The sequence below is a fragment of the Carassius carassius genome, chromosome 43 (genome assembly GCF_963082965.1).
Source record: "Carassius carassius chromosome 43, fCarCar2.1, whole genome shotgun sequence".
NCBI lineage: Eukaryota > Metazoa > Chordata > Actinopteri > Cypriniformes > Cyprinidae > Carassius > Carassius carassius.
This window is the reverse complement of record NC_081797.1, coordinates 1,639,082-1,665,464: the sequence shown is the minus strand read 5'-3', so window position 1 is coordinate 1,665,464 and position 26,383 is coordinate 1,639,082. Positions and strand designations below refer to the sequence as shown.

Sequence of the window (26,383 nt, the reverse complement as noted above, 5' to 3'; positions counted from 1 at the left end):
TGCACCGCAAGGCTCAGCAACAAGTCACAACCGGTCTGCAGAATTTCCCGTTGCACGGTAATGTTCTGCGCTCGTGCCCTCGAAGAGCGAGTCATCCCGGGTTTTTGCGATCGTTTGATGTTTATATGCGATCATCAGATGTGAATGTACACGCGGACCTGATGGAGAAACACATCAGCTGTATTTGTCATGCAATCTCGGTTTGAAGGTAAGAGACTGATACAATCATGTCCGCTTCCATGCAGTGTTACTTAATGCGTTATAACTGAATTCATTAATGGATTTCAGACATGGATTCTTGATTTGTGAAGATTCTAAAGCGATTCTAATCGATGCTTTATCGGATTCACGAACATCTCTGTCTGGTTATTAGTAGTGAAACTCTGCCACGTTTGCAGTGTTTTCATCCCAAACCCAGCACTTTTGAGTGATGTATACAAGAACACTTAGTGACACTTTTATATCATCACTTAGTCATTCATTAACAATATTTAATGCGAGTATTCATATTCTAATTAAAAAACAACGAACGAAGCCAAATTTTAGGGCATTTCTAACAATCGCTAATGTTATTAACCCTTTAATATGCTGGAATTATTAAATTAGAAAGACATACAATTCTCAGTGTTTGGTTACTTAAAAACTATCAACAAAAATTGGTATTATTATGATTTTTTTTAATATAATAAAATGTATTCTGAAGGAATAGGCCTACATAATTACAACGTCCTGATTCAGGACCGTGGTACTAAAATAAATTGGTATTTTTTGATGCTTTCTTGGTAAGTAAACATTCTGTCTTCTGAAATAAAAGGTAAAAAAAATCACTATTTTGTTGCCCATTTTGGATGTTGTGAAACAGTAAATAAAAATACAAATATGAAGAGGACAGTTATTGAAAACTGTTGCTTAAGCATTTTATTTGATACTTTAAGAAATATCAGACTAGAACTTGTTTGATTACATAAGGGTATTATTTTATAACGACTGGCGAGATATTTGGTTGTTAAGTTGTGTTTTCTTTCATGGTCGTTAACATGCAAAGAGAAAATACTAAAAACATTCCCAACAGCAATTTCAACTTGTTTTATTGAGTTAAATGCATTTCTTGCTGTGTCTGGAAGGGTTAAACAGCAACCAGTAACTCAAGGAGAGTGGAGGAAAGTAATTTAATGCGCCGCAGCTTTTGTGTTAAACTATGTCTTTTGGGTTTTCAGCCATCTGCGGTCATCTAGAATCGTCATTGAAAATACACCAAGCCCTTTGCATTGACTGTAATGGTGTTTGTTTTGGCATAAGTTGCATAACCTTGAACAGAAAAAGCAGACTGTTCGTTTTCCCTGTGACGTGGACTCGGCTGAAAAGGGTTTCCAGTGGCACTAAGTGCACATGACAGTCGCTGACCCCTGATGCTTATTGCGAGAGCTTAAACATGTAAACACACACACACCCTTGTGTATTATGGCTATAATTAGCATCTATTAAAACCTTATATTATTACATTAGACAGTAGATGAATGGTGCTCAGAATATGATCTGATGTGTGGTGAAGTGTGTGCTGTGTACACATGGCGTTTGAAGTGAAACACTCATTATATTGTTACAGTGAATGTGGAATGAGTGGTTTTGCGGTCAGCTCGGCTTCTGTCTATGCTGGAAGTCAAACAGTAAGGCTTGGCTCCAATTGCAAAAGCAAATGTCATAATTGTTTGCGTTGAGAAACACATGCATATACATAACTGCTTTTGGAAGCAAACTGAGTTGAATCAGATTCAGACCTGCGTGAGTGCGACTGCTGAATGCATCTGAGCATGTGCAGGAAAAGCCAGTTCATCAGAGAGTATATAAGCCTCATCAGATAACCATAGAAGAGCATGATATGTGAGCTTGCATGCATTTTGCTTGCATACATAATGTGAGTGCTTACATGCGTGATATACACGATTGCATGTGATTAGGAGTGCTTTCATGCATGATATGCATACTTGTGTGTGCTTACATGAGTGATATGCATGCTTACATACAAGACTTGCATGTGTGCCTGATATGCATGCGTTCTAATATGCGTGCATGCTTGCTTGGGTACATGCATGATATGCTTTTTTTGTGTGTATGTTTGATATGCATGTGTGGTAGTTTAATTGAAAGTGAAATCATTGGTTTGTTTCTGAAAGAGGTTTGCACTTGTGACTTGTGTCACTCTGCATCTGCCGTTCTTTCAAACATGAATCTTTGCATCCTCTGCCAGACGTCTCATCAATCTGAGTTTTGCCGCCTCCTCCTCTTAAGGCATTGTGGGTTAATAATGCGAACTCGCATTGAGTTAAATGAATAATAGAGTGTTAGTCATGGCAGTCATGTAGATACAGGTCGAGCATTGCTCTCTAATGCAGAGATGTGGAATGTGTTGGGAGTGGAGATTTTCTTACATTTGCATTATTTCCAATTCATGAAATTCATTGAACTTCTGACGTCTTTGTGGTGTGTTTCATGCCCAAATGTCACCTTCTGACAGTTTGCATGTTCTGTCTGGTCACTGTTAAGTCATGTGAAAATGCCATTTCAGTCTTTCTTTCTACTTAAAAGTTTTATGTTTAATTCAGTGCGGTTTCTTTGTAAAAAGGTAATCCTACACTGATGTTTTCAGTGTTGTTTGTTATGTGAGTTAACCTGAAGCATTGTGCATTTCTTGTCTGTAGTTTTTTTTAAGTTTGTGTGAAAGAAAAGGAAAGAAACTCAAGTTTGTGCTAGAATATTTGGGTTTTATTTTACCTTCCTGATAGCATTGATCAGCACAACATTTTTTCTGAATTGGAATAAAACTGAAAGCGAGGTCAGGATGAGTTCACTAGATGCTGTTTATTTTACAGGTACAGCTGGCTAGTTATACTCCGCTGTAGAAAAGCAGAACGAACAGAAGATTGGTTCAGACAACACTGTGAACCTCTGTGTGAAAACCCACTAACAGACCTGAGTTTAGAGGAAGTTTTTTCCACAAACAGGGCATCTTTGTTCACATTCGTTACTGCCTGGTTTCACAGGATCTGATTTACACAGCTAAGCAACTGATGCAAGAGACATTGCAACCTGATAGGACATTTTGTAAAAGTTTTCACATTTTGGCAGTGTGGGTTAATTTCACAACAACACATTTCATCCCAAATGATAGGTTGCATAAAGTAAATCAAGCCTGTTTGAAGGACCATTAAGAGTTTTTGGCATATTTTCATGACAATTAAACACATCTCCTACATAAATGTCATAACTATAATGTTATCAGCTTCATTTTATTTTTTATGTTTAATCAATAACAATAATGTAATGCAATGTGTTTTTTCAAGTTCAAGTTAAAGGCAGGCAACTAAAACTAAAACCATTAAAAATGTTTTTACATGAAATTATATATATATATATATATATATATATATATATATATATATATGTATATATATATATATATATATGTATATATATATATATATATATAAGTGTTGGGCTGTGCATTTCACATCTAGGCCTTCAGTGGCGTCCTGTGTGAATTAATCTACCATCATGATGGCACGGCTATAGAAACCATAAATATTTCACAGAAATGCAGTATAACTTGGCATTGGATCACAGACAGGTATCTCATGTTGCAAGAATGAATGCTATTTCTAAAGCAAGAAACCCAGTTAACACAATTCAACAAGTTGCCATCGCTGCACAAAGCACATCATCTATAGCTGAAGCATCAAAAAATGAAATTTAACCGTCCATACGCAAATATTTTTCCAAATGCACTGAAGATCTACAATAACGCACTGTACACAGCATATACGGTAAGACACCTGAGAAACAGTAAAAGTACTGTGAAAACTAAATGATTTACAGTGATGCTGTTTGCTACTCTTTGCTACACTCTCTGACCATCCAATCAAACGTTGAGAAAATGCTGACATTATCGTAAGCCTGCTAGATGTGCTTCCAACTCGAAATCTGATTGGTTAAAGCAACAGTTTCATTGCCATTGACTTTAAAAGTGAAGTGACATTCAGCCAAGTATAAAGACAGACAGACGCCTGCACTGTTGATTCTGATGGCCTCAGGCAGATTTCCTTGACCATGGCAACACGATTGCTGAAATATGATTGGATCAAAGCTCTAATTAAAGCATCCAAGAGAAAAGCTATGAAATGAAGAGAATAGACTATTGGAAATAATTTAATACACATTCATGGAAAAAATGTTAAAACTAAGTCACTAAGTGATTCTGATGAAGGCTTTGTTGGCCCTGATGGCCCACCACAGAGGTGGAAAATACAAATACAAAAATAAAATAAAACTATAGAAATAAATACCTTGATGGTGCTAATTAAGTTTAAAATAAGATTAATATTTTAAGTAATAATAATATTTTTTAGTTTTAATTTTTAGATATTTGCCAAAACTAGATTTTGGAATTATTTCAAATAAAATATAATTTATTATTTAATTTTAATAACTTTAATTTGTTATTTAATTTGAATCAATTTAATGTATTATAGAATAAAATATATATAAAAATAGATTTGTAAAAATAAGTTATTCCTAAAATAATTACATAATTATTACAATGAAATTAAATAATTACAATAATTAACATAAAAAAGATTCCCACTTAACAGTGATGGGGAAATGTGTTTAATTACCATTACATTCCTTTTAAATTGTCCTAAAATAGACAGAATTCAGTTTTCAACACATAAAATGTTCTTCAATTTGACAACATCGGTGTTTTGTTTGTGAAATATGAGCTGAACTCTCTCTTGTGTTGTCAGTGTATGTCGTGCATGTTAATAGCTCATGATGAGTCAGTCACATGCTTCAGCTTCAGCTCTCTGCTCCATCTGAAGATGTGAAGCTCCTCACACACGGTCACATGACCTTCTCTAAGCCTGTTTCCATGGTGATGTGAATGTCTCATGTCGAATCTCTCACCTGACTGAAGACCAATCAGTGACAACATGAGGTCACATGACAGTTTCACACCTCTCTTCCCTTCTGACAGGAACAAAAACACAAGGGTCACCTGACCTGTTCAGGGCTGCTTTTGTCAACTGCTTTAAGGGCATTAGTTGTTATTTTTCTGTCTGAACTGAGCGAGAGCTTCTGTCCTGCGGTTGTTTCTCTCTATCGGTCGTCTCTTTTGTGGTGTTTTTCCCAGGGCTCTGTGTTCTTCTTGGATGAGCTCCAGGAAAAACACACAAGACATTTCCTGAACCCAAGGAACATTTCTTGTGTCCTTCTTCCTGTCATGATACAGTGATGTATATACATTGTAAGATGTGTGTAAATATGTATATATATATACTAGCTTTTATTTTTATTATTTAAAGAACTGTTATGTGCTCTTGTTATTTTCATTAATATATATATATATATAATTTTTTTTTTTTTTTTTCAGTTTTAGTTATTTTAACACTTCAGGGTAAACGTTTATATTAATAATTTTAACTTGCTTTTATTTTTACATTTGATAAATTTTTTCATGTGTTTTTCCATAATTTTATATCATTTTTAATGTTTTTATATAACATTATATATATATATATATATATATATATATATATATATTTTTTTTTTTTTTTTTTTTTTTTTTTAAGTCATTTTAAAACCTCAACTGGAATGTCTTAATTTTAATTTAATTCAATTGTGTTTATTTATTTTAGTTCAGTTTTAGGACTTTTATTACTTCAGCCTAAATGTAGCTATTAATATGTTGACACACACACACACACACACACACACATATATAGCATCTAAAATAAGTATTGAACACATCACCATTTTTCTCAGTAAATATATTTCTAAAGGTGCTGTTGACATTTCACCAGATATCGGTAATAACTCAAGTAATTAATGCATACAAAAAATAAAAGATAAATAATAATTTCCGAAATTAAGTTTTGTGTAATAAAATGGAATGGCCCAGGGAAAAGGTATTGAACACGATTACTTAAAAGTATTATATAATACTTCGTACAAAAGCTTTAGTTGGTAACGACAGCTTCAAGCCGCCTTCTGTAGAAGAAACTGGTGGCATGCATTGCTCAAGTGTGATTTTGGCCCATTCTTCCACACAAACAATCTTCAGATCTGGAAGGTTCTGTGAGTCTTCAGTTCTTTCCATAGATTTTCTATTGGATTCGAGTCATGTGATTGGCTGGCCATTCTAACAGCTTTAGTTTCTATCTCTATTTTGTCCATTCCTCCTTCCTTCAGTTATATTAATTTTCCCAATGCCACACCATGATGTGTTTGGAGTGATGTGCCACTTGACCTCCAAACATGGTGTGTATTATGGCATCCAAAGAGTACAATCTTGGTCTCATTGGACCAGACTACATCCTCCCAGTATTTCACAGGCTTGTCTAATCTTTAAACGAGCTTCAACATGCTCTTTCTTCAGCGATGGAGCGTGCATACAGGCCACGGCGGTTGAGTGCATCACTTATTGTTTTCTTTGAAACCGTTGTAGCTGCTAATTCCAGGTCGTGGCCGGTTTATGGTGAAATGATGTCCTGTCCACTTCTGGATAATGGTCCCAACAGTGTTCACTGGATCATTTCTGTTTTTTAAGTATAGAAATCTTCTGTAACCAATGCATCAGTATGTTTTGCAACAATAAGGTTGCGAAGGTTTTGAGAAAGCTCTTTGCATTTACCCATCATGAAATGTTTCTTGTGTGACACATTGGTCACGAGACCAATAGATTTTAGCTTTGTCCTTGGATGTCCATGCCTTTTTGCACCTCCTCTTTCTTTAAGTGTTAAATGCTTTCCCCCTGGGTCATGCCACTTTATTACCGCGTCAGATAAGGATGGCCCTGGATGTTCTCCAACAGTCGCTACTATCTCACAATATTACAGCAGTCCTATCGCATTTATTGCAAATAACATCACATCACAAAACCCAAAACCCACACTGCTGACAGAAACAATAGAAACCATCACAGAAATCTGAATGATTTCCACTGCAAAAAACCATCAACTTTTAACCATTAAAGCCATTAAATAATAGTTTCATGTGGTGTGTTTTGGACATTAAATTAGGATTTAGTTGTTTTAACCACAGCCATGAATAGAGTTTGCGCCTCTTGCTTTTTTGGTTTAAGATCAGCCGCTCATTTAAACACATTAGACCTAGTCTGTCCACTATAGTCTTGCTTTGATGGATGTGTGTTTCTGCAGCAGTGTGTTCGATGTCTCTCCAGTGTTTGTGGTCAGTCACACCTCTATATTTAGAGCTCGTTATCAGCTTGTTTTCTGTCTCTCCGTGTCTCTCTCAAGTCACTCTTTCTTCAGACGGCACTCAGATGGAGAGCTGTGTGTGTGTGTGTGTGTGTGTGTGTAGGTGAGCTGTTATCACTTGCCCGAGTGTTTTCACGTTGCCAGATCTTTCCACAGAGAAAGTTTGATGCCTCCAGCTTCAGTCTGCATGGCTCTGTTCCATAAGAGAGCATCCGAAGAACATCTGAGGAGATTTCTTTGGTTATTTTCTTTCTTTTGAGAAAAACAAAAAAACTAGATTAGATGGCTGCATGACTGAATGCAAACCAAAATCACTAGTTTGCTGAGGGTCACTTATATAGTAATACACATTTGAAAACACAACATGGGTCAACCATATTCCATTATTATTTTGTCATTTTACATTTGCACTGTAAAATAAAATTATATTTCTTAAATACTCTTTTTAAGTATAACAAAAATAATGTTTCTTTTTTGTGATAAATTATTATTATTATAGTACGGTTTCTTTTTCTTAATAAATAATTTACTTGAATATTTTATTTTTTATAGTAAAATATTACAATGGTGATATTCTTTTTTTTTAATTATCTTTTATTTAGTACTAGTAAGAGTAAGAATTAATAAAGAATAAATGATTATTATTATTTGTAATAATAAATTATTATTATTACTATTATTTAGCCATTCATTGTATAATACTAAAATACTCAATTTTACAGATAATTTGTTTATTTTGTTATCATTATTTTGTTTCATATTTCATTCAGTAATATAAAAGTATTATTAACATTATTACTGTTGTTATTATCATTATCATTGTATTTATTTTTACTATTAAAACAAATAATAATATTAATAATAATTAATAATATTATATTTAGCCAGTTATACTGTGAAATAAAATTATTATATTTATTTAACAGTGAGACATAATGGTAATGTTTTTTTTTTTTGCTTTATGTTATTTACATAGTAATTTATTATTATTATTATTTTTATTATTTTTAAATTGTCATATTTATATGTAATAAATAAATAAACAAACAAACAAAAAAGGACCTTTTTTCCTCACTTTACAGTTTTCTTCCTTTGTTTTTAGTTGCTTTGCACCAGACTGGATGTCAGTGATGCCAAACACTTTTCCCCAATTTCTTTCCCAAGTGTGACCTCAAATGAGGCCAAACACAGAATGCCAAGCATCCACTTTTGTGTCATGAAACACAGACAGAAACCGCATGATGACTATTGATTATCCTCCTTTAAGGCTTCAGTTACTGTAAGGAAATCTGCTGCTTTGAATTGGACAAAAGCCCTTTCTGAAGGGAGCGGCGCGTATCCGATGTCTGGGAATTCCTGGATGTTTATTGACAGTTGATTGCTGGAAAACGACCCAGTTAAAGACATGGCTTCTGTTTCGCTGTTTCGCTTTCTGTTGAAAGAAGCGAGTGATTTCTCTGCACTCTTCTGCATGTGAGTCTGATGATGATTTGTGTTCTGGTTCGTTCTCACACGCGGCCTGATTAAACCAGTGTGATTTCCCCTCATTAGCATGCTTCTGCTCTCGTCACAATACAGCCATTCTCTTTTCTAGGTCAGTGTTGAATCGAAAGTGAAGCGGTGTTGTTTTGAGAGCAAACGCAGCGTTTCTTCATGTGTTTGCGAGAGAAACCTGCTCTAATATTTCAGGGCATCATAGGGGTGAAGGATACTATGTTTTGACCACATTGTAAGACAGCGTCACATGTGTCCTTCTGAGAGAAAGCAATCCCAGAATGCACTGCAGCAAGATCAAAGAATCGCGTTTTCCAGTAATTCCAGTAATTTTCCAGCATTTTGAATATCTTAACTATTTGGCATCCATATAAATGTTAATGTTCTAGTTTTATTGTCGAAATAATTGTTTTACTTTAACAGTGAACAAAGTGAGCTCTGTATGTAATATTGTGTAAATAATAATAAAATAGTTTAATGTTTTATGTAATATTTTATCCACTGTTTTTGTGGTTGTAGCCAATATTTTCTTGTTTATATTATGGTTATTAAAATAAATCCAAATTACAAATTAAATACAAATTGGGTACAACAATTACAAAAAAATTATAATAATTTATATATATTGTATAAATAATGTATTTTTATTGTTTATTAATTTCTCTTAATGTAATCTATTTTCCTATATATATATATATATAGGAAAATAGATTACATTAAGAGAAATCAATAAGCAATATTTGTGTGTGTGTGTTTGTGTGTTTGTATATATATAACATAAAAAAAAATTGTTTTTGTAAAAATTGTATACTTATTTTCCCAGTATATTCTAATCAAATATATATTATAATAAACAAAAAATAAGTTGTCAATAAATAATAATAACAAAATAAACAACAGCAAAATACAAAAAAAAAAAAAACTAATTTAATTAATTAAATTTAATCTGTAATATTTTCATCCATTTTTATTTACCTATGATATTATTGTTATATATATATATGTTTATAATTAAATAATAAATAAATAACTCCTAGTTGTATGATTAGTTTTTCCTTCTCTGTTTGGTTGTGAACAGATAATGATGACGTCGCTCATTGATCAGGGTGAGGACATGGGCCTGGCGACACCGATGGAGCTGATGGACCCTCAGAAGGACGATGACCCCCAGTGTCCCGACCACTTCAGACAGAGCCTCATGTGAGAGACACACACACCGCTGCAGTATTACACAATAAAAGTCCTGAACGCCATTCACTGCATCATTTAAAAATCAACTTTCCAAACATTCTAAACATGGACAGTGTGCGACTGGGACACGATGACTCACAGAAACACAGGGATTGGTTTTCTGTAAACTAATTCTACTTCCTGTATTCGCTTTACTGGCTGTGCTTTTGAATTGGCAGCATCTCGGTCTGTACACCCTGTTCTCACATGACTGTGCTTGTTGTCAGGTTTGAGATCAGGGCCGGGCCGCTGTCATCCGTGACGTCTCAAACACACGGTTCTGCTCTCGCTGTTTGTTTAAACATCTCCCCGTCTCAGAGCATGAATTAACCAAGCAACTTTTATATAATGGCTGTGTTTGTGTTTCGCCCCGATCAAGCAGGTTTATGAGAAACGTCTCAGGGGAAGTTGGTAGTAAATAATTTAGAAAAGTGCTAAACACAATTTGATCTGACAGTCAGATATGGAATCATTCACTTAAACTAAAACCATAAATCATTACTTGAAATAAAATAAACAGATAAAAGTCAAAAATAAATAAATAATAATAATTAAAAAACGTTGCATTTCTCAACATTACTCATTTCTATTTTAAGTTGAAATACTAAAATAAGTTAAATCAAATAAGCTAGAACTGCATAGTTATAAACTAAACTCCATATTTTTTATTTATTTTGGTAAATAAAATGTAAAGGGTTTACCTTGTAAACTAGCTGAAATAAAATAAACTTTAAATTGAAGCTGAAAAAAATACTCAAAATAAAGATTAATATAAATAAAAAAATAGAAATAACAAAAATGACACAAACAAAATGAAATTAAATATAGCTAAATAGAAATACAAACTAAATAATAAAACTGACAAAACTGAAATAAAATAAAGCCAAATAGAAATAACAAAATAGAAATAACAAAAATGAAATAAAATAAAGCTAAATAGAAAGAAAATAGAAATATCAAAAATGACAAAAACTAAAATGAAATAAAAAATATAGCTAAATAGAAATAACAAAAATTATAAAAACAAAATTAACTAAAATAAAGCTAAATAGAAATAAAAATAGAAATGATAAAACTGACCAAACTGAAATAAAAAATAAAGCTAAATAGAAATAACAAAAATTATAAAAACAAAATTAACTAAAATAAAGCTAAATAGAAATAAAAATAGAAATTATAAAACTGACCAAACTGAAATAAAAAAATAAAGCTAAATAGAAATACCAAAAATTATAAAAACAAATTTAACTAAAATAAAGCTAAATAGAAATAAAAATAGAAATTATAAAACTGACCAAACTGAAATTAAAATTAAGTTAAATAGAAATAATAATGACAAAAAACTATGACCAAAAAGCTACTAAGATTTAACTACATATGTGTGTTTGTGTGTATATATATATGTAAAATATGTAATATGTATATGTAAAAAATTATATATATATTATATATGATTATATTACATAATATAGCATTCACACACAATACATATACAAGTTATATCAGCAATACTGGTAATATTTCCAATAGAATATTAGTAAAATAACATTGTTTAGTCTCTCATCCAGGCAAGACTAAATGTTGCTGTAGAGACAGTATGAGGCTGATAGTGTGCACAGGACAAAGTTTTGTCTCATTTGTTAAACGAAGTGTGCAAAGAGAAGAGAGCTGTCTTGTGCCACTTGTAGATATTTTTGAAATAGACAAAGACACTGTTCATGCACATGCAATCAGGCTATTTGGATCATGTGAGGTTATTTCAAATATTTCGAATCGTTTTCAATTGATGGGGTCTGTGCACGTGGGTTTCTGAACGAGAGACGCAGTGATCCTTCAGCGGATAATGTGGAAGCAGGGTGTGTGTGTGTGTGTGTGTGTGTGTGTGATGGTTGTGGTGTTTGGCTGTAGATCAGAGGCCCATAGAGTGGAAAACAATAGAGAGAAAACAGGACTCATTAGAAGGAAACTGTACAAAAACTCCTTTGAGAGAGGAAGAGCCGTATTACTGCTGCTGGCGTGATATAACCCCAGACGTGAATGAATCCTCAAATCAATCAAATCATTTCACCTGCTCGACCAGAAAAATCCCACACTGATGGAGGAAAAGAGGTGTTGATATTCTCAGATATATATAATCAACCTATGTTTTACTGTACATTTCTGCCGTATGGACATCAACTTGAGATAGTCACCACTAATAAGCTAAATATACAGTAATGTAGAAACTTTAATTTTCTGTAAAGCTGCTTTGCAACAATTTGCATCGGGAAAAGTGCTGGACAAACAAACTTTAAACAAAAAAATGTAATCAAAACCTAAATTGCGTATTTGCTTAATGCTGACGGCAAACGAGAATGTATTATAATGTTTGCCTTTGTATTACCAATATGCCTTATATAAAAGAAATCATTATAATACTTTCTGTATACAATAATTTCTTTGTTTAACTGTTCTATCTGATTATTAGACAGACTTCTGTCTGTATTAGACACAACTGTTAACAATGATGACAAACGAAAGAGAGAGAGTCTGAGCACATGTAAATTATAATATATAATCAGTTTTGTATTAGTATTAGTGTTCAACCGATATATCGCCAAAGCCGATATATCGGTTGAATACTAATACAAAACTGATTATATATTATAATTTACATGTATATTTATATAAATTAAAACTATAATTATTATAAATATTAAATACATTTTATTTATTATTTAAATATATGTATATATTTTTTATTAGATAAAAGCAGTAGAAATCTTGCTTTGGCAACTAACTGAAATAAAATAAGTTGAAGTTTAAGTAATTGAAAAAACTAAAAATGTTTTATAGAAATATAATAGTTAAAAAACAAATAAAACTCACAACAAGAAAACAACTACGATTTGAATTTTGAAATAATATTATTAGATATGATGGTATGGGATAAGTAGAAATATATATGGAAAAAAAAGCTAACATGAAAAAAAAAACTAAACTATGAAACAGAATTTCATATTATGTGTTATATGTTAATGTATATAGAAATCATTCACTCTTCAGAAAAATGAAAACACTAGTTTCGATTATTCTCTTTTGGTTTCATTCATTTATTTCGAGGCTCTTTTGGTACTGCGATGAATTGAGGAAGTCAGATTTCTCTCGCGGTGTTTGTGCGACTGACGTGTCATTTTCACCACAGCGTGTGAGACGAGGAGATTCTGATGGCAGAATAGATATTACTGAATTCACTGCAAACGCAACAAACCTAATGATGCATTTTTGTCACATGAAAATGCACTTGAGCAAAGCATTGATTTTGAGCTGGAATGTGGGAAATTTACAGCTTTTTAATTCTGTCACCATTTACTCACCCTCATGTTGTTCCAAACCTGCGTGGATTACTTTCTTCTGTGGAACACAAAAGAAGATATTTTGTGGAATGTTGCCAAACCATTTTGGTTACCCTTCAGTTATTCTGTATGAAAGAAAATTTCTTGAATTTCTCAGATTATATTCTTTTATGCTCCACAGTTGAAAGAAATTCAAACAGATTTGGAATGACATGATGTTGAATAAATGATGACAATTTAAATTTTTGTGTGAACTATCCCTTTAAGAACTTTAATATTTGTAAATACTTGACATTTAAGTCATATAAGACACTTTAATCAGGCTCTTATTGAATCAGCATTTTACTAAAATTAAAATTAATTATAACTTTAAACATTTAAAGAGAAACAAGCTATTGAAGCTATTCTACCAAATTATCCTTTGCCCTAATAAAATTTACTAATTCTTGCTTAGAATCCAGAGTTTAACTATTAACTATTTTATAAAACATAATTAAATATTATTATATTTTATAAAATAAAAGTATTTAGATTAAAACTGTTAAATAAAGATTATTAAATAAAACAACACCTAATAAAAAAACTATCTATAATAATATTTGATTATATATTTGAATTCAATGAATGAATTCAAATAAATGATAAGGATTTACGATTTATTTATTATAAAAACAAAACGCTGAAAATTTTGTATGCATTTAAAAAAAAATCGTATTCGTCATCCTTTCCTATCAAAATGCTGACAACAGATGTGAAAACACAGAAAATCAAACCTTAAACCGAAAAAATCGCAACATCAGAGTCTATATCCGGATTAAAAAATCTTCTTCAAATATTTTGATTATTATTTAATGTTTGCAACACAGAAATATAGTCTACTGTGTACCCCTTTAACTTCACTTTAAGACGTGCATGCGTCCTCCATTGTTTTCAGTTGTTAGTCTTAATTGACTGTTTGCAGGGAGCTTGATTGACAGGCGATCTGACCAATCAGAACGCAGATATTATTGTACAGTCTCCATGGAAATCCACGTGGCTGAATTGAAACTTTTTCAAAATAACTCAATTTAAAAATGTGCAGAGGGTTAAGCTGTGCTGTTGTTGTCTGACACAGTAATGGCAATAAGCGAAGGAATTTCCTTTAAGGTAGTTATAGTTGTAATTTCTTTTAAAAATGACAGTTTCCCCTTTGCTCTGTGATTTATTTTTCTCTGCGTGAGAACGTGTGTAGTGCATCCATACTAAAGCACTGATATGAATTTAAATGTAATTTCTTTTAAACAAAAAGTTATTGGAATTTATTTCAAAAACATATATAATAATGATAATTTCTTGAAATAAAGTATCATTTCTCTAAAGAACTAAAATTAAACTCTTACTTGCTCCAAATTCATGAGCAGAAGTTTATGAGAGAACTGGATATCACCCACTAAATTAAACCTACATCTTAAAGTAGTTTAGTAGTTAATGTGCAAATCTTTTTTGTGTTGCATAGTCTGACATATTATTTGTAAATAAAAGTCAGAAGCGTACAGTATGTTGTATGCAAGGAGTCCTGTTTAATGGTTTGGCTGTTGATCAGCACATTCCTCTTCAGCATTCCTCACATGCTGCTTTCATGACTAATTGCTTTCTCCTGATGATTTTTGACAGTCTGATCATTGATCTGCATTCATTTGACAGCTTTTAGATTTTATCTTCTTCACCAGTACGTGACACTTTTGCTTTTGCTGAGGTATTTCAACCCACGTTAAACATAAATTAAAAAAGAAATTCCACCTAGATTTGAAAGTACTAAATATGATTTAATTATTTTAAATGTTAAATTATTAATGTTAAATAATTTAAAAATTATTTTAAATCTGCAGTACATATATACAGACAAGGAATAAATTATTGAAATATATTTTATTTAGTTTACAGATAAGAAAGGGAAAAATACAGTGCAACATGTAACGCAGCCTATACTGTATATGCTGAGATTCAGTTCATCTTTGTGACAGGCTTAATTTAATCACAGAAAGGAAACTCAAGTGGCAGAAAGCAACATCCTGTTCGTTTTCTTTATTTTACAAAAGCACAATCTTTTGTTTTCATTGTGAGTGTACACAAATAAAAGACCTTTATTCAGTAATGTATTATTAATAAGACAATAAGTGTTTAAAGTTGGGTTAGGGTTAAGGCTAACCCCCCCCCACACACACACACACACACACACACAAACACATCAGTTCCAGCATTGCTAACTTGACAGCACAGTTGGTACTTTCAAATAAAATACAGTAAACCAAACATCAGCGGGTGGCCTCTGTCACCATTGGAACTGAAGTACAAAGCCGATAATTTACAGGATAAATAATAGTTTAGATGTATTACATTGCAAATATGGACATTATTATGGAATATTTGGATTTGTGCCAAATAAGAGACATAGGATACATGAGCACAAAGCTCCATTTCTCAAACAGTTGAGTGCACAAGCCTTTAAAGTATACTTCTTTGTCAGTCTGTGAGAGATGCATTCAGAGTCAGCACATGGTCACTGTCTAGTGGGCTTTGTTTTCAAGTGTGCAACTCACAGCATTCGCTGTTCTTCTGCTAGCGGCCGATTATCAAACAGCGTTGCATTGCTGCAGGCGCCCCCTTCTGGATTGGGGGTGAATTAACTGTATTCATTGTAAGGCCTCATGAACCGAACTGAGATGTCTGTACTGTGACAGTTCGGCTCCAATACATGTATCGTTATACACCCCTAGTATATAATAAAAATCTGTTTTATAAAGTATATAGTAAACATTTTTTTGTAATTTGTAATATTTACTGGTCAGGTCTGTGTAGAATTGTTTCTAATAATTAAACATTAACAGACAACACGCTTCCTCTGGGAGAATCACTGACCAGAACCAGAACAGTGTGTGACGTGTTTAGAAACACTGACTGCTGAGAAACATTTCACGATCCAGGAGCTTTTAAAGGATTCTCAGCTGTTCCTTCATGAAAGCGCAGGGTTTTTCCACATTACGTGATGCATCATTACAGCATCCATTCGTGTTTGAGGACTGAAATGTGCTGTTTACATGCTGAAATGATGGAGGTTTCTCCAGGAAGGAAACGCTCCTCTGAAGACTTCGGCCACCAGAAGTTATAAACAATGATTGATTGTTTGTGAGAGGAAGGTCAGGGAACGAGGTGAAGGAGAACCGGAAAATCCCCCTTACGCTGAAATATCACATTCAAAACCACTGGCTTTCTGTGTCCCTGTAAGGAAAAATAAAAAATGTATGTCTTAATTGTTTCCCATAAAGCTGAAATCGTAAATCGAAGATCTAATTTGCATGTATTTATATATTAATATTTATTTATTGATATTTTATGCTGCCATTGTCTGTCATTTCTTGGGACTGACTGACATGGTAAATAAATTTAATATATATATATATATATTAGTGCTGTCAAATGAATAATTGCGATTAATCGCATCCAAAATAAAAGTTTTTGTTTACATAATATATGTGTGTGTACTGTGTATATATGTATATATAAATACACACACATACATGTATATATTTCAGGAAATTTTGTTTTGTTTTGTATATTGAATATATTTATTTAAATAAAATAAATTATATAAATAGAATTAAAGGCATGTAAATACATGTAAATGTTTTCTAAATATATACTGTTTGTGTGTGTATTTAAATAGACATAATAAATAAACACAGAACACGAACATATATTATGCAAACAAAATCTTATTTTTTTATCTTTTAAACTTCACACACACACACACACACACACACACACACACACACACACACACACACACACACACACACACACATATATATACTGAATATATATCAGGTTTGACCTGATAAATAAGTATGAAAATGTGTGTTTGCAGTCATTTGCACACATTTGCCTGCGGCCGGAGCCGGACGGATGCTTTTGGGCTTCATATCTGTCTGTATGATCATTTGTTCACACAGTTTGCATGACATTTGGGTCTCATTTGGACCACATGCACAGGCACATTCATTATATTTTTGCAAATGTCTTTAACCATTTGTGTGTTTGCACTGAACTGAAGAGCTTTTGCATAGCAGGAATCTTCCTAAAGACCGGATTTGCATCGACATGTTCAACACGCACATTTTATAGAGATGACATGTGGGTTTGTTCTGGATATTTCTCTTTGGTCTCAATACGGTTGTTTTGTTGCTAGGTTTTTGATAACGTATGATAATTTTAAACATCTAGGTGTTTATGTATATATTTATTGAATGCAAAATATAATAGAAAAAAAATGTAATAGATACTTTAAATAAATCATTTAAATTTGTAATTTCTGTATGTGTGTATTATTATTATTATTATTATTATTTCTGTTATTATATCATTTGTTGCTGATTTTTTTTTTTATTCTTAGAGACTTATTATTCTAAGAGACTAGAAATTTATTCTAATATTTTGTCATGGTCTTTCTCTGTTTATATATAATAGATATTTGTGTATATATTAAATATAACATAAATATAAAATATATAATAATAATATAAAATTTAATATAAGGTATAATATAAACATTTTAAAATATTAACGTGAAATTAATGAAATACATTTTTTAAGATGATTAATTTTGTAATTAAATTCGTATCTATGTTATTATTATTATTACTATTATTGTTGATATTAATGCTTCTCTGGGTCTTGTTTACTAAAATAAATATATATATATATATACATAAATATAAACTTTAGATATTAATATTTTTAAAATATAAAATAATTAATTTTAAACTAAATTTTGAACTCTTTAAAATAATTGACATTTTAAAATTAGTAATTAAAATGAATAAATGTATAAATATCTGTATGCATACATATGCACTGACAATAGTATTACATGTTCTTCATCTTTTCAAATGCTTGCATTTGTGTGTAAAGTTTTATAAAAAAAAAAAAAAGAGGAAAAAGTTTTGAAGATGTGTGTGAACTGTGATGTTGTTTTATGTGTTTCCAGGCTTCAGCTCATTGACGATCTGTCATATGAGGATGTGAAGAAATGCTACAGGGGATCAGTAAGTAGATTTCATCTCCTTCCACCAGTGCATCTTTCAGTTTCCATCAACAGTTGTGTTTAACAATCATCAGTGGTGCAAGTTTCCGTCGCTTACCAAATGATTGCCTTCTCTGTCATATGAGAAATTGAATCAGTTCAGTGTTTTGCTGTGTCCAGTTCGGATTAGTTTTGGTCCGTTTTGAACATAAAGCTGCTGTTATTTTGTGGATGAAAGAGTGTTTTTCTTCACAGACCGTCAGCAAATACAACTCCCAGTACCACAAACTCTTCTCGGCCGTCCCAAAGGAGGAGATCCTCATGAAGGGTGATGCACACTTTAAACAGTGATCCTCAGTGGAGACAAGAAACAAGCCATCTCTGCTTGAAATGAAACATGCATTCATATTATAACACATGCATGACATGAGAGATGAGTAAAGCACTGCTCTGCTGCTGTGTTTTGGATGTGAATGTGTGTTGTATTTCACACAGACTGCTGTGTTAATATTAAAGTGTCTCTTCTGTTGCTCTGTAGTTTATTCCTGTGCTCTTCTGAGGGATATTCTGCTGCAAGGACGGCTTTACATTTCTCGAAACTGGCTTTGTTTCTACGCAAACCTTTTCGGGAAGGATATCAAGGTTTGTAACGCTTGAATGTTAATGTTGAATGTTGAATTAAAAGGATTCGAGATAAATTTGCGAGCAAATTTGCATGAGGGATGTTAGTGGTGGGTTAAAATAAGTTGAAATAAAATTTAAAAAATAAATAAAATTAGGTGAAAAAGTTCAAAAAGAAATTAGAAATGTTGCTCTGGAAACTAACTGAAATAAAAAATGAATTAAAGCTAAGAAATTAGAAGTAATAAAAATGACAAAAGCACATCAGTAATTAAAATGTAAACTAAAATGAAAAAAATAAATGAAAGCTAATTAAAAATATAAATAAATGCTATAATAGTGTATAAATAATACAAAATAACACTAAAGCTAAAAAGCTATGACTAATACAAATTACAAATGCACAGCGTAAAATTACTGAAGTTTAAACTAAAATGAAAACTGAAAATATAAATATCCAAGATAATTCAAAATATCAATAAATGCTGTTTAATAATGATACTAAAATAACATGACTAATGACAAAAGTACATAAAATGACTAAAACTAAAATCAAAACTGAAAGTATAAAAATAATTGCATATTTTATAATAATGTAAAAAATAATACAAAAATAACTCTCATCTGCAAATTAAAGCTAAAACAAATCAACTAATAAAAATAACAATTTCACATAAAATTACTAAAACTTAAAATAAAATGGAAAATCTAAATATAGAAATAAAAAAACTAGTGAAAAATATTAATAATTGATATAATAATGTAAAAATAATCCTAAAACATGACTGGTTCAAATTAAAGCTAAAAAAAATAAAATTAATAAAAATGACAAAAGCACATACAATTACTGAAATGAACTAAAATGAAAATATAAAAATAAAAGCTAATAATAAAAATATTAATCACTACTATAAGAGTGAATAAATAATACTGAAATATCACCGATATTCAAATTAAACCAAAAAATAATAAAATATAACAAGCGCATAAAATTACTAAAACGAAAAATGTAAAAATATAAAATAAAATAAAATATTAATAAATAGTATAATAGTAAATAAATAATACTAAAATAACACTGTGCACTGGGTAATATTAATATTATAGATACTAGTATGAGTTATTACTACTCAATTATTTATTCATCCGCTATCATAGTATTTATTGTAAGGAGATCAAATGAAGCAGTTATTGATATTATAGTGTTTAATGCCTAATTTTAGCATGTAAACAAACAGAAAAGGCCAATGTGCTGATTTCCAGGTCTACAAAAGTGATAGAAATGAATCAAAACATTATGGGGAATATCTAAAATTCATTCGACTCTTTATAATGAAACTCGGATGCATCATGGAAAGTCATGGAAATCAATCGGTCAGGATGTGGGAAGCAGGTTATTATTATTCGTCATAGCATTAAAATAATCAATGGCTTCGGTTTGGGATGTGCTTCACTAGTATTATTAAACAGCTAATATGTTAATAACAGACATGTTAATAATCAACTAGTTAATAGTGAGAATCAATCCCTGTACTAAAGCGCTCCCAAAGTTAATCAAAAATGTTTTATTGCAAGAAACTATTTTGCTGGATAGAGTTGAAAAGGCCAAGGACCAAAAAGTTTGTGTAGGCAGATTTGTTCAGATGTGTGATCCTGTGGGGAACATGGAGCTGCTGACCTCGTCTCAACCCAGCGCTCTGTTGACATTTCTTCTGCACCAGACCTAACCTTCACTCCACTTTCTCTTTTTGGCTTCGTCAGTTTTTCATTTTCTGTGTGTTTTGTCTGATGGACTGAGAAGCACAAAGGTCCTAGATCCGTGATTCTGCTAATAACGGCTCGGTTCGGGTGTTTTTGTGCGATGTCTGGTGTGTTGATTGTGGTTTTCTGGTTTAGGTTGCCATCCCGGTGGTGTCTGTGCGACTGGTGAAGAAACACAAAACGGCCGGCCTGGTGCCAAATGGACTGGCCATCACCACCGACTCCAGCCAGAAGGTGCTCAACCCAACACCAAACACTTTAAATTATATCAATAAATATAGACATGTAAATGCATGTAAATATATATACCCTATGTGTGTGTTTTTATATATACGTAATAAATATGCTCAGAACACACACATGCTATGTAAAAAAAACAACTTAAATTTCCAATGCAATTTTTCACAATTAATTGTAATGTATATTAGGGATAGGTCTCGATTTACGCATATTCGATTAGTTGATTTAATTATAGAATAGAAATGTAATATTGTTACTATTTTTTATTTACCGTCAGGTTTGGGAAAGTTACTTTTAAAACGTATTCTGTTACAATTACAGACGACTGTATCAAAAAAACTATTCAGTAACGTAATTCAAGTACCGCAATGTGAAAGTAATGTAATCGGATTACTTTTGGATTCCTTTTAGTCGCATATGTGACTAAACTTTTGTTTTATTTATGACTTTAAAATTCAAACTAATAAAAGCTTTTTGAAACTATTAAAAATCGTGTTTTACCATCTAGATATTACAGCCCGTATATATACTGTATATATATATATATATATATATATCATAAGTCAATGCAGACATCTAGTGGCTATACAGTTTAGTATTACAGTTTTATTTGTAATAGGCTATTTATTTATTTAACATGAATCTTACAAGTAAAATGTAGTTTATACACAACATTAAAAATGTACACCATATATGATGAAATATGAAATATAAATATGAATATTTCTCTCAGACAGTTTCACTTTTATTGGTGTGTGTTTGTTGTTGGCAGTATGTGTTTGTGTCTCTGCTGTCGCGGGACAGTGTGTACGACGTGCTGAGGAGGATCTGCACACACCTTCAGGTCAATGGGAAGAAGAGTCTGAGTCTGAAGCAGTTCCTGGAGGAGCCTGGCTCTCTGTTGATGGTACCTCAAACACACAGCATCACATGCACTAACCCAGCTGTGCTCAGATGTTATAAACTGATCAACTATGGTCTCATATGTGTCCCTGGAGCACAAACGCAGTCTTAAGTAGAACAGGTATATTTGTAGCAAGAGCCAACAATACATTGTATGGGTTTTTCTTTTATGCCAACAATCATTAGGATATTGAGATAATGTTCCATGAAGATATTTAGTAAATTTCCTAATGTAACTATATCGAAACTTCATTTTTGAATAGTAATATGCATCGCTAAGAGCTTCATTTGAACAACTTTAAAGATGATTTTCTCAATATTTAGATTTTTTTTTTGCTCCCTCAGATTCCAGATTTTCTAATAGTTGTATCTCAGCTCAGACAAATAATGTCCTATCATAACAAACCACATATCAATATTCAGCTTTCAGATGATGCATAAATCTCAATTTCAACAACTTGACCCTTATAACTGGTTTTGTAGTCCACGGTCTCATGTGAGATGAATGGTGTGCAGGATGAGTTTCCGATGTCCACTGATTTCACGCCGGTGTTGAAGTGGCGCAGGAAGCCGCCGGCTCCATCCGTCTCTTCATCGCTGCCGGATCTGCTGGGAAACTCCACGAGCAGCCTGAGCGCCGGAGACGCAGTGTACACCGCAGAGACGCCGCTGGAGGGTAGAACATACACACAGCTCTCAGATGCAGAACTAGATCATTCTAGACGTATGTTTATTCATATTCCATATTAAATATTAGGGATGTAACGAATAACCGCAAGCTGGTTGAAAATCTATTAAAATATGTGACGATTCAAATCGTTTGAGATGCTAAACGAATCGCGATTCAATTAGAAGGAACGTTAGGAGTTTATATGAATGCATGTCTGAGGGGAACTTACTGTATGTAGAAAAGTTTAGATGGTATTTTTTATTTTCATCTTGTCTCTGTACAATAAAGTAATATAAAGTTCAAAAGTGCAGCGCTGCTTTGTTTACAGCGGTAACCAAGGAAACGCTTTAAGCTTCACCTGCTGCGGTATTCATAAGTGCTTTGTTTACAGCGGTAACCAAGGAAACGCTTTAATCTTCACCTGCTGCAGTGTTCATAAGTGCTTTGTTTACAGCGGTAACCAAGGAAACACTTTAAGCTCCACCCGCTGCGGTGTTCATAAGTGCTTTGTTTACAGCGGTAACCAAGGAAACGCTTTAAGCTCCACCCTCTGCGGTGTTCATAAGTACTTTGTTTACAGCGGTAACCAAGGAAATGCTTTAAGCTCCACCCGTTGCGGTGTTCATAAGTGCTTTGTTTACAGCGGTAACCAAGGAAATGCTTTAAGCTCCACTCGTTGCGGTGTTCATAAGTGCTTTGTTTACAGCGGTAACCAAGGAAACGCTTTAAGCTCCACCCTTTGCGGTGTTCATAAGTGCTTTGTTTACAGCGGTAACCAAGGAAACCCTTTAAGCTCCACCCGCTACAGTGTGCAAAAGTGCTTTGTTTACAGCTGTAACCAAGGAAACGCTTTAAGCTTCACCTGCTGCGGTGTGCAAAAGTGCTTTGTTTACAGCAGTAACCAAGGAAACCCTTTAAGCTCCACCTGCTGCAGTGGAAGTCAAATCATTCTGTTTTGCTTAAAATGTAGAATTTATACAATCTAATTCGATTTACAAATGAGGACAATAGAAGAAATAAAAACCAACCAAAGGGCAAGGATATACAAGTGCTATAATAGTATATTATTATAGTGTTATATTTCAATTTCACAAAGAAACGTGCAGCATTTTGTCCAAGCAATAATCAAAGGACACTTTTAATTTATAATTTGTCTTAAATCTCATTTTGTAAAAAAAAATCGTAATCGAATTGAATTCGTGAGTTGAGTGAATCGTTACTTCCCTATTAAATATATTATATAAAGAGACGCTTTTAGGATCAATATCAAAGTTGCGTCACAGTGCTATCTTAAATATATGTCTAAATTCATTAAAATAATATATTAAAATGATTTATTAATTATAATATTTTATTTAAATATTTTGTATAATTCTATAGTTTTTTTTGTACACTTGATCCTCTTTAACTGTAATCTAAACACCATCATTGATTTGCAGTTGAAATAATGACAGTGTGAATATTAGTGTGTCACATTATGGTCTGGCGACGGTTTCTGGGTCAAAGGTGACACAATCGATGCTTCTGGCCAGAGAAGCATTTTATCATCGGACGTTGTTCAAACACCCGTGATGGAGTTATAAAGCACATTGAATTGAACTCGCACTGTTTGACATTTGACTATAAGTTAAAACGGTTTGTTTCACTGCAGCGAGGCGTTTGTAGTGTTTGTTCGGGCCATTTGTGTCACACAACGCCGAGTTTGACATAAACAGGGGATTCTTGGCTCTGCGTGACGCTTTTGAAACAACAAAAAAAAGCCAAATAATGTTTTGTGATCCTCAGAGAGACGGCTGGAGGCCGAGAAGATCCTGCTGACTGAACCCGTGTCTGAACTGGGTCACATGGAGTATCATCTGCTCAAGTTCTTCATTTTGCTGTGAGTCTCCTTCAACTGCTGTAGTTTTACACGCAGGATAAATACAAAGCACTTATTCACACAGAAAAATGATCAAGCAGTTGGAGAGAAACTCTTGAGAAGTCATGCATTTCTGTAGTGTGATGTCGCTCTCTGCTGGTTGTTCAATGCATCACTCTAAATCAACCTGAACCAGAGAAAGCTAAACATTAGAAAGAAATTTTTCTTATAAACTACACTTATACACTTAATATGTCCTGCTAGTCACAACTTCTTAATGAAGTGCTGTGTGAGTGTGAGCATGAATTAATAATAAAATATTTGTATTATTATTATTATTATAAAAAATAATAATGCACAATTATAACTATAAATTTGCTTGTTTAATCAGTTAGAGCAGTCATTTTTATTTGGTATGTCATTAATAAGAACATAATAAAAATGTCAAATAAATTAATCTGTATAACCTAAATAATTACAATACATATTTTAAATATATTTCATCAATATTTAAAAAAAATTTTTTTATATATAAAAACACCTAAAATGTCAAATATAATAATTTAAATATTTTATGAATAATATTACATTAAATAATTACAAGATAAAAAATGTCAAATGGTTGAATGTATAATTTATTAGAATATCATTTTATATATAATAATAATAATAATAGCAAGATTTGTTTCCTTTCTCAAGCAGAGCAGTTGGACTTCGTTAGTCTAATTATTTGAATGGATTACATGCATGTTAACCGCGTGTGTGTTTGTGTTCCAGTATCATTTTGCTCATCATGTCATCGTGTTATCTGGCGTTTCGCGTCTGCAGTCTGGAGCAACAGCTGTCTTTCCTCAACACACAGCCGGCGATGAGCATGAGAGAGAGGTACAGACACACACGCATACATCACTCACTCTTTCTGACATTTACATGCACTGTGCTGAAATGCTACTGTCAATCAAACACTAGTGGGAGGGGCCTGTCAGTGTGACGTCATCTGTGTTGATTTAACAAGATTAAAAAAAAGCACTGGGTGGATTTTTATCCTTATATGGTGGTTGTGTACACACACTGCCAACACACATCTAAGTTCAGACAATCTCAGACATCTCATGTAGAGTTTCATCCATATGATCATTGTAACCCGCTCTTTCTGCAGGTAACCCTGGTTTAACCCCGTGCCAACCGGCTTTGCAGGAGAGTAGTGTCTGCAGACGGCTAAACCAGCTCAGTTACAGGTACATCACTAGTCAAGAGGTAGTTAGCTAACTGACCGACAGAGGACGACGAGTGACCGGAAGATTCCCGACAACAGGAATATTAGCCAGGCTTCACCTAACAGCTCCGCATCTAGGATATCTCCAGGACTCAGGACCGATCAGGATTACGCTGGCGACTGTTACGAGCAACGTTTTGCTGTTGTTGAACCCAAACGTCAAGAGACTCGAGACGTCCGCATAGTTTCACTTTTTTAACTCTTTCTATGTTTGTCTTTTGTTTTTTTCTTATAAATGACCTGAAATGTGCATGTTTACCAGTGTTTAGCGCACTGCAAAATCATTTTAATGAGTATTTTGTCTTTTGTTCATATTTTAAAATCTATATATTTTTTTAAATGTTAATAAATCATAAAATAAGTATAATTGTTTAAAATATTTACATCATTTTTATACATTTATACTTAATTGGTGATTTGTTGAAATATATATAAAATATTAGTTGAAATATTTATAAAAATATATAGATTTTAATTGTAATATTTAATTTCTAAATAAGTATAAATTATATATATAACAATTTATTACAATGTGTATAAATGATATGTAGTAATACATAATTTTACTGAATTACCAAAAAACAGCAGTAATAATAAAATATTTCCATTTTAAATAAATGCTGTTCTTTTTTACTTTTTATTAGTGCTGTCAAACGATTAATTGC

General features: G+C 32.5%; 1 protein-coding gene across 4 annotated transcripts; it reads left to right on the top strand.

Moving 5' to 3' along the window:
* On the top strand, window positions 1-25,999 carry LOC132124964 (GRAM domain-containing protein 2A). 4 transcript variants are annotated; one of them, XM_059536134.1, is made up of 11 exons: window positions 1-208; window positions 9,844-9,965; window positions 18,354-18,411; window positions 18,645-18,717; window positions 18,928-19,031; window positions 20,907-21,005; window positions 21,784-21,918; window positions 22,431-22,590; window positions 24,370-24,463; window positions 25,220-25,327; window positions 25,602-25,999. In XM_059536134.1, exons 2-11 carry the CDS (start codon window positions 9,847-9,849, stop codon window positions 25,603-25,605), a joined length of 954 nt encoding a protein of 317 aa, XP_059392117.1. In that variant the 5' UTR covers window positions 1-208; window positions 9,844-9,846; the 3' UTR covers window positions 25,606-25,999. The 4 variants fall into 4 exon arrangements, with proteins under 4 accessions (XP_059392117.1, XP_059392115.1, XP_059392116.1 ...); XM_059536132.1 differs by having other exon boundaries at window positions 22,431-22,638; XM_059536133.1 differs by having other exon boundaries at window positions 22,398-22,590.
* The last annotated feature ends 384 nt before the right edge of the window (window positions 26,000-26,383 follow it).

Bases quoted from the DNA above. Each gene is read 5' to 3' on its own strand.
- LOC132124964 (XM_059536131.1), top strand. From the start codon at position 9,847: ATGATGACGTCGCTCATTGATCAGGGTGAGGACATGGGCCTGGCGACA. The intron at 18,412-18,644 runs GTAAGTAGATTT...TTTTCTTCACAG, and splicing joins AGAAATGCTACAGGGGATCA to ACCGTCAGCAAATACAACTC. The intron at 24,464-25,219 runs GTGAGTCTCCTT...TTTGTGTTCCAG, and splicing joins CTCAAGTTCTTCATTTTGCT to TATCATTTTGCTCATCATGT.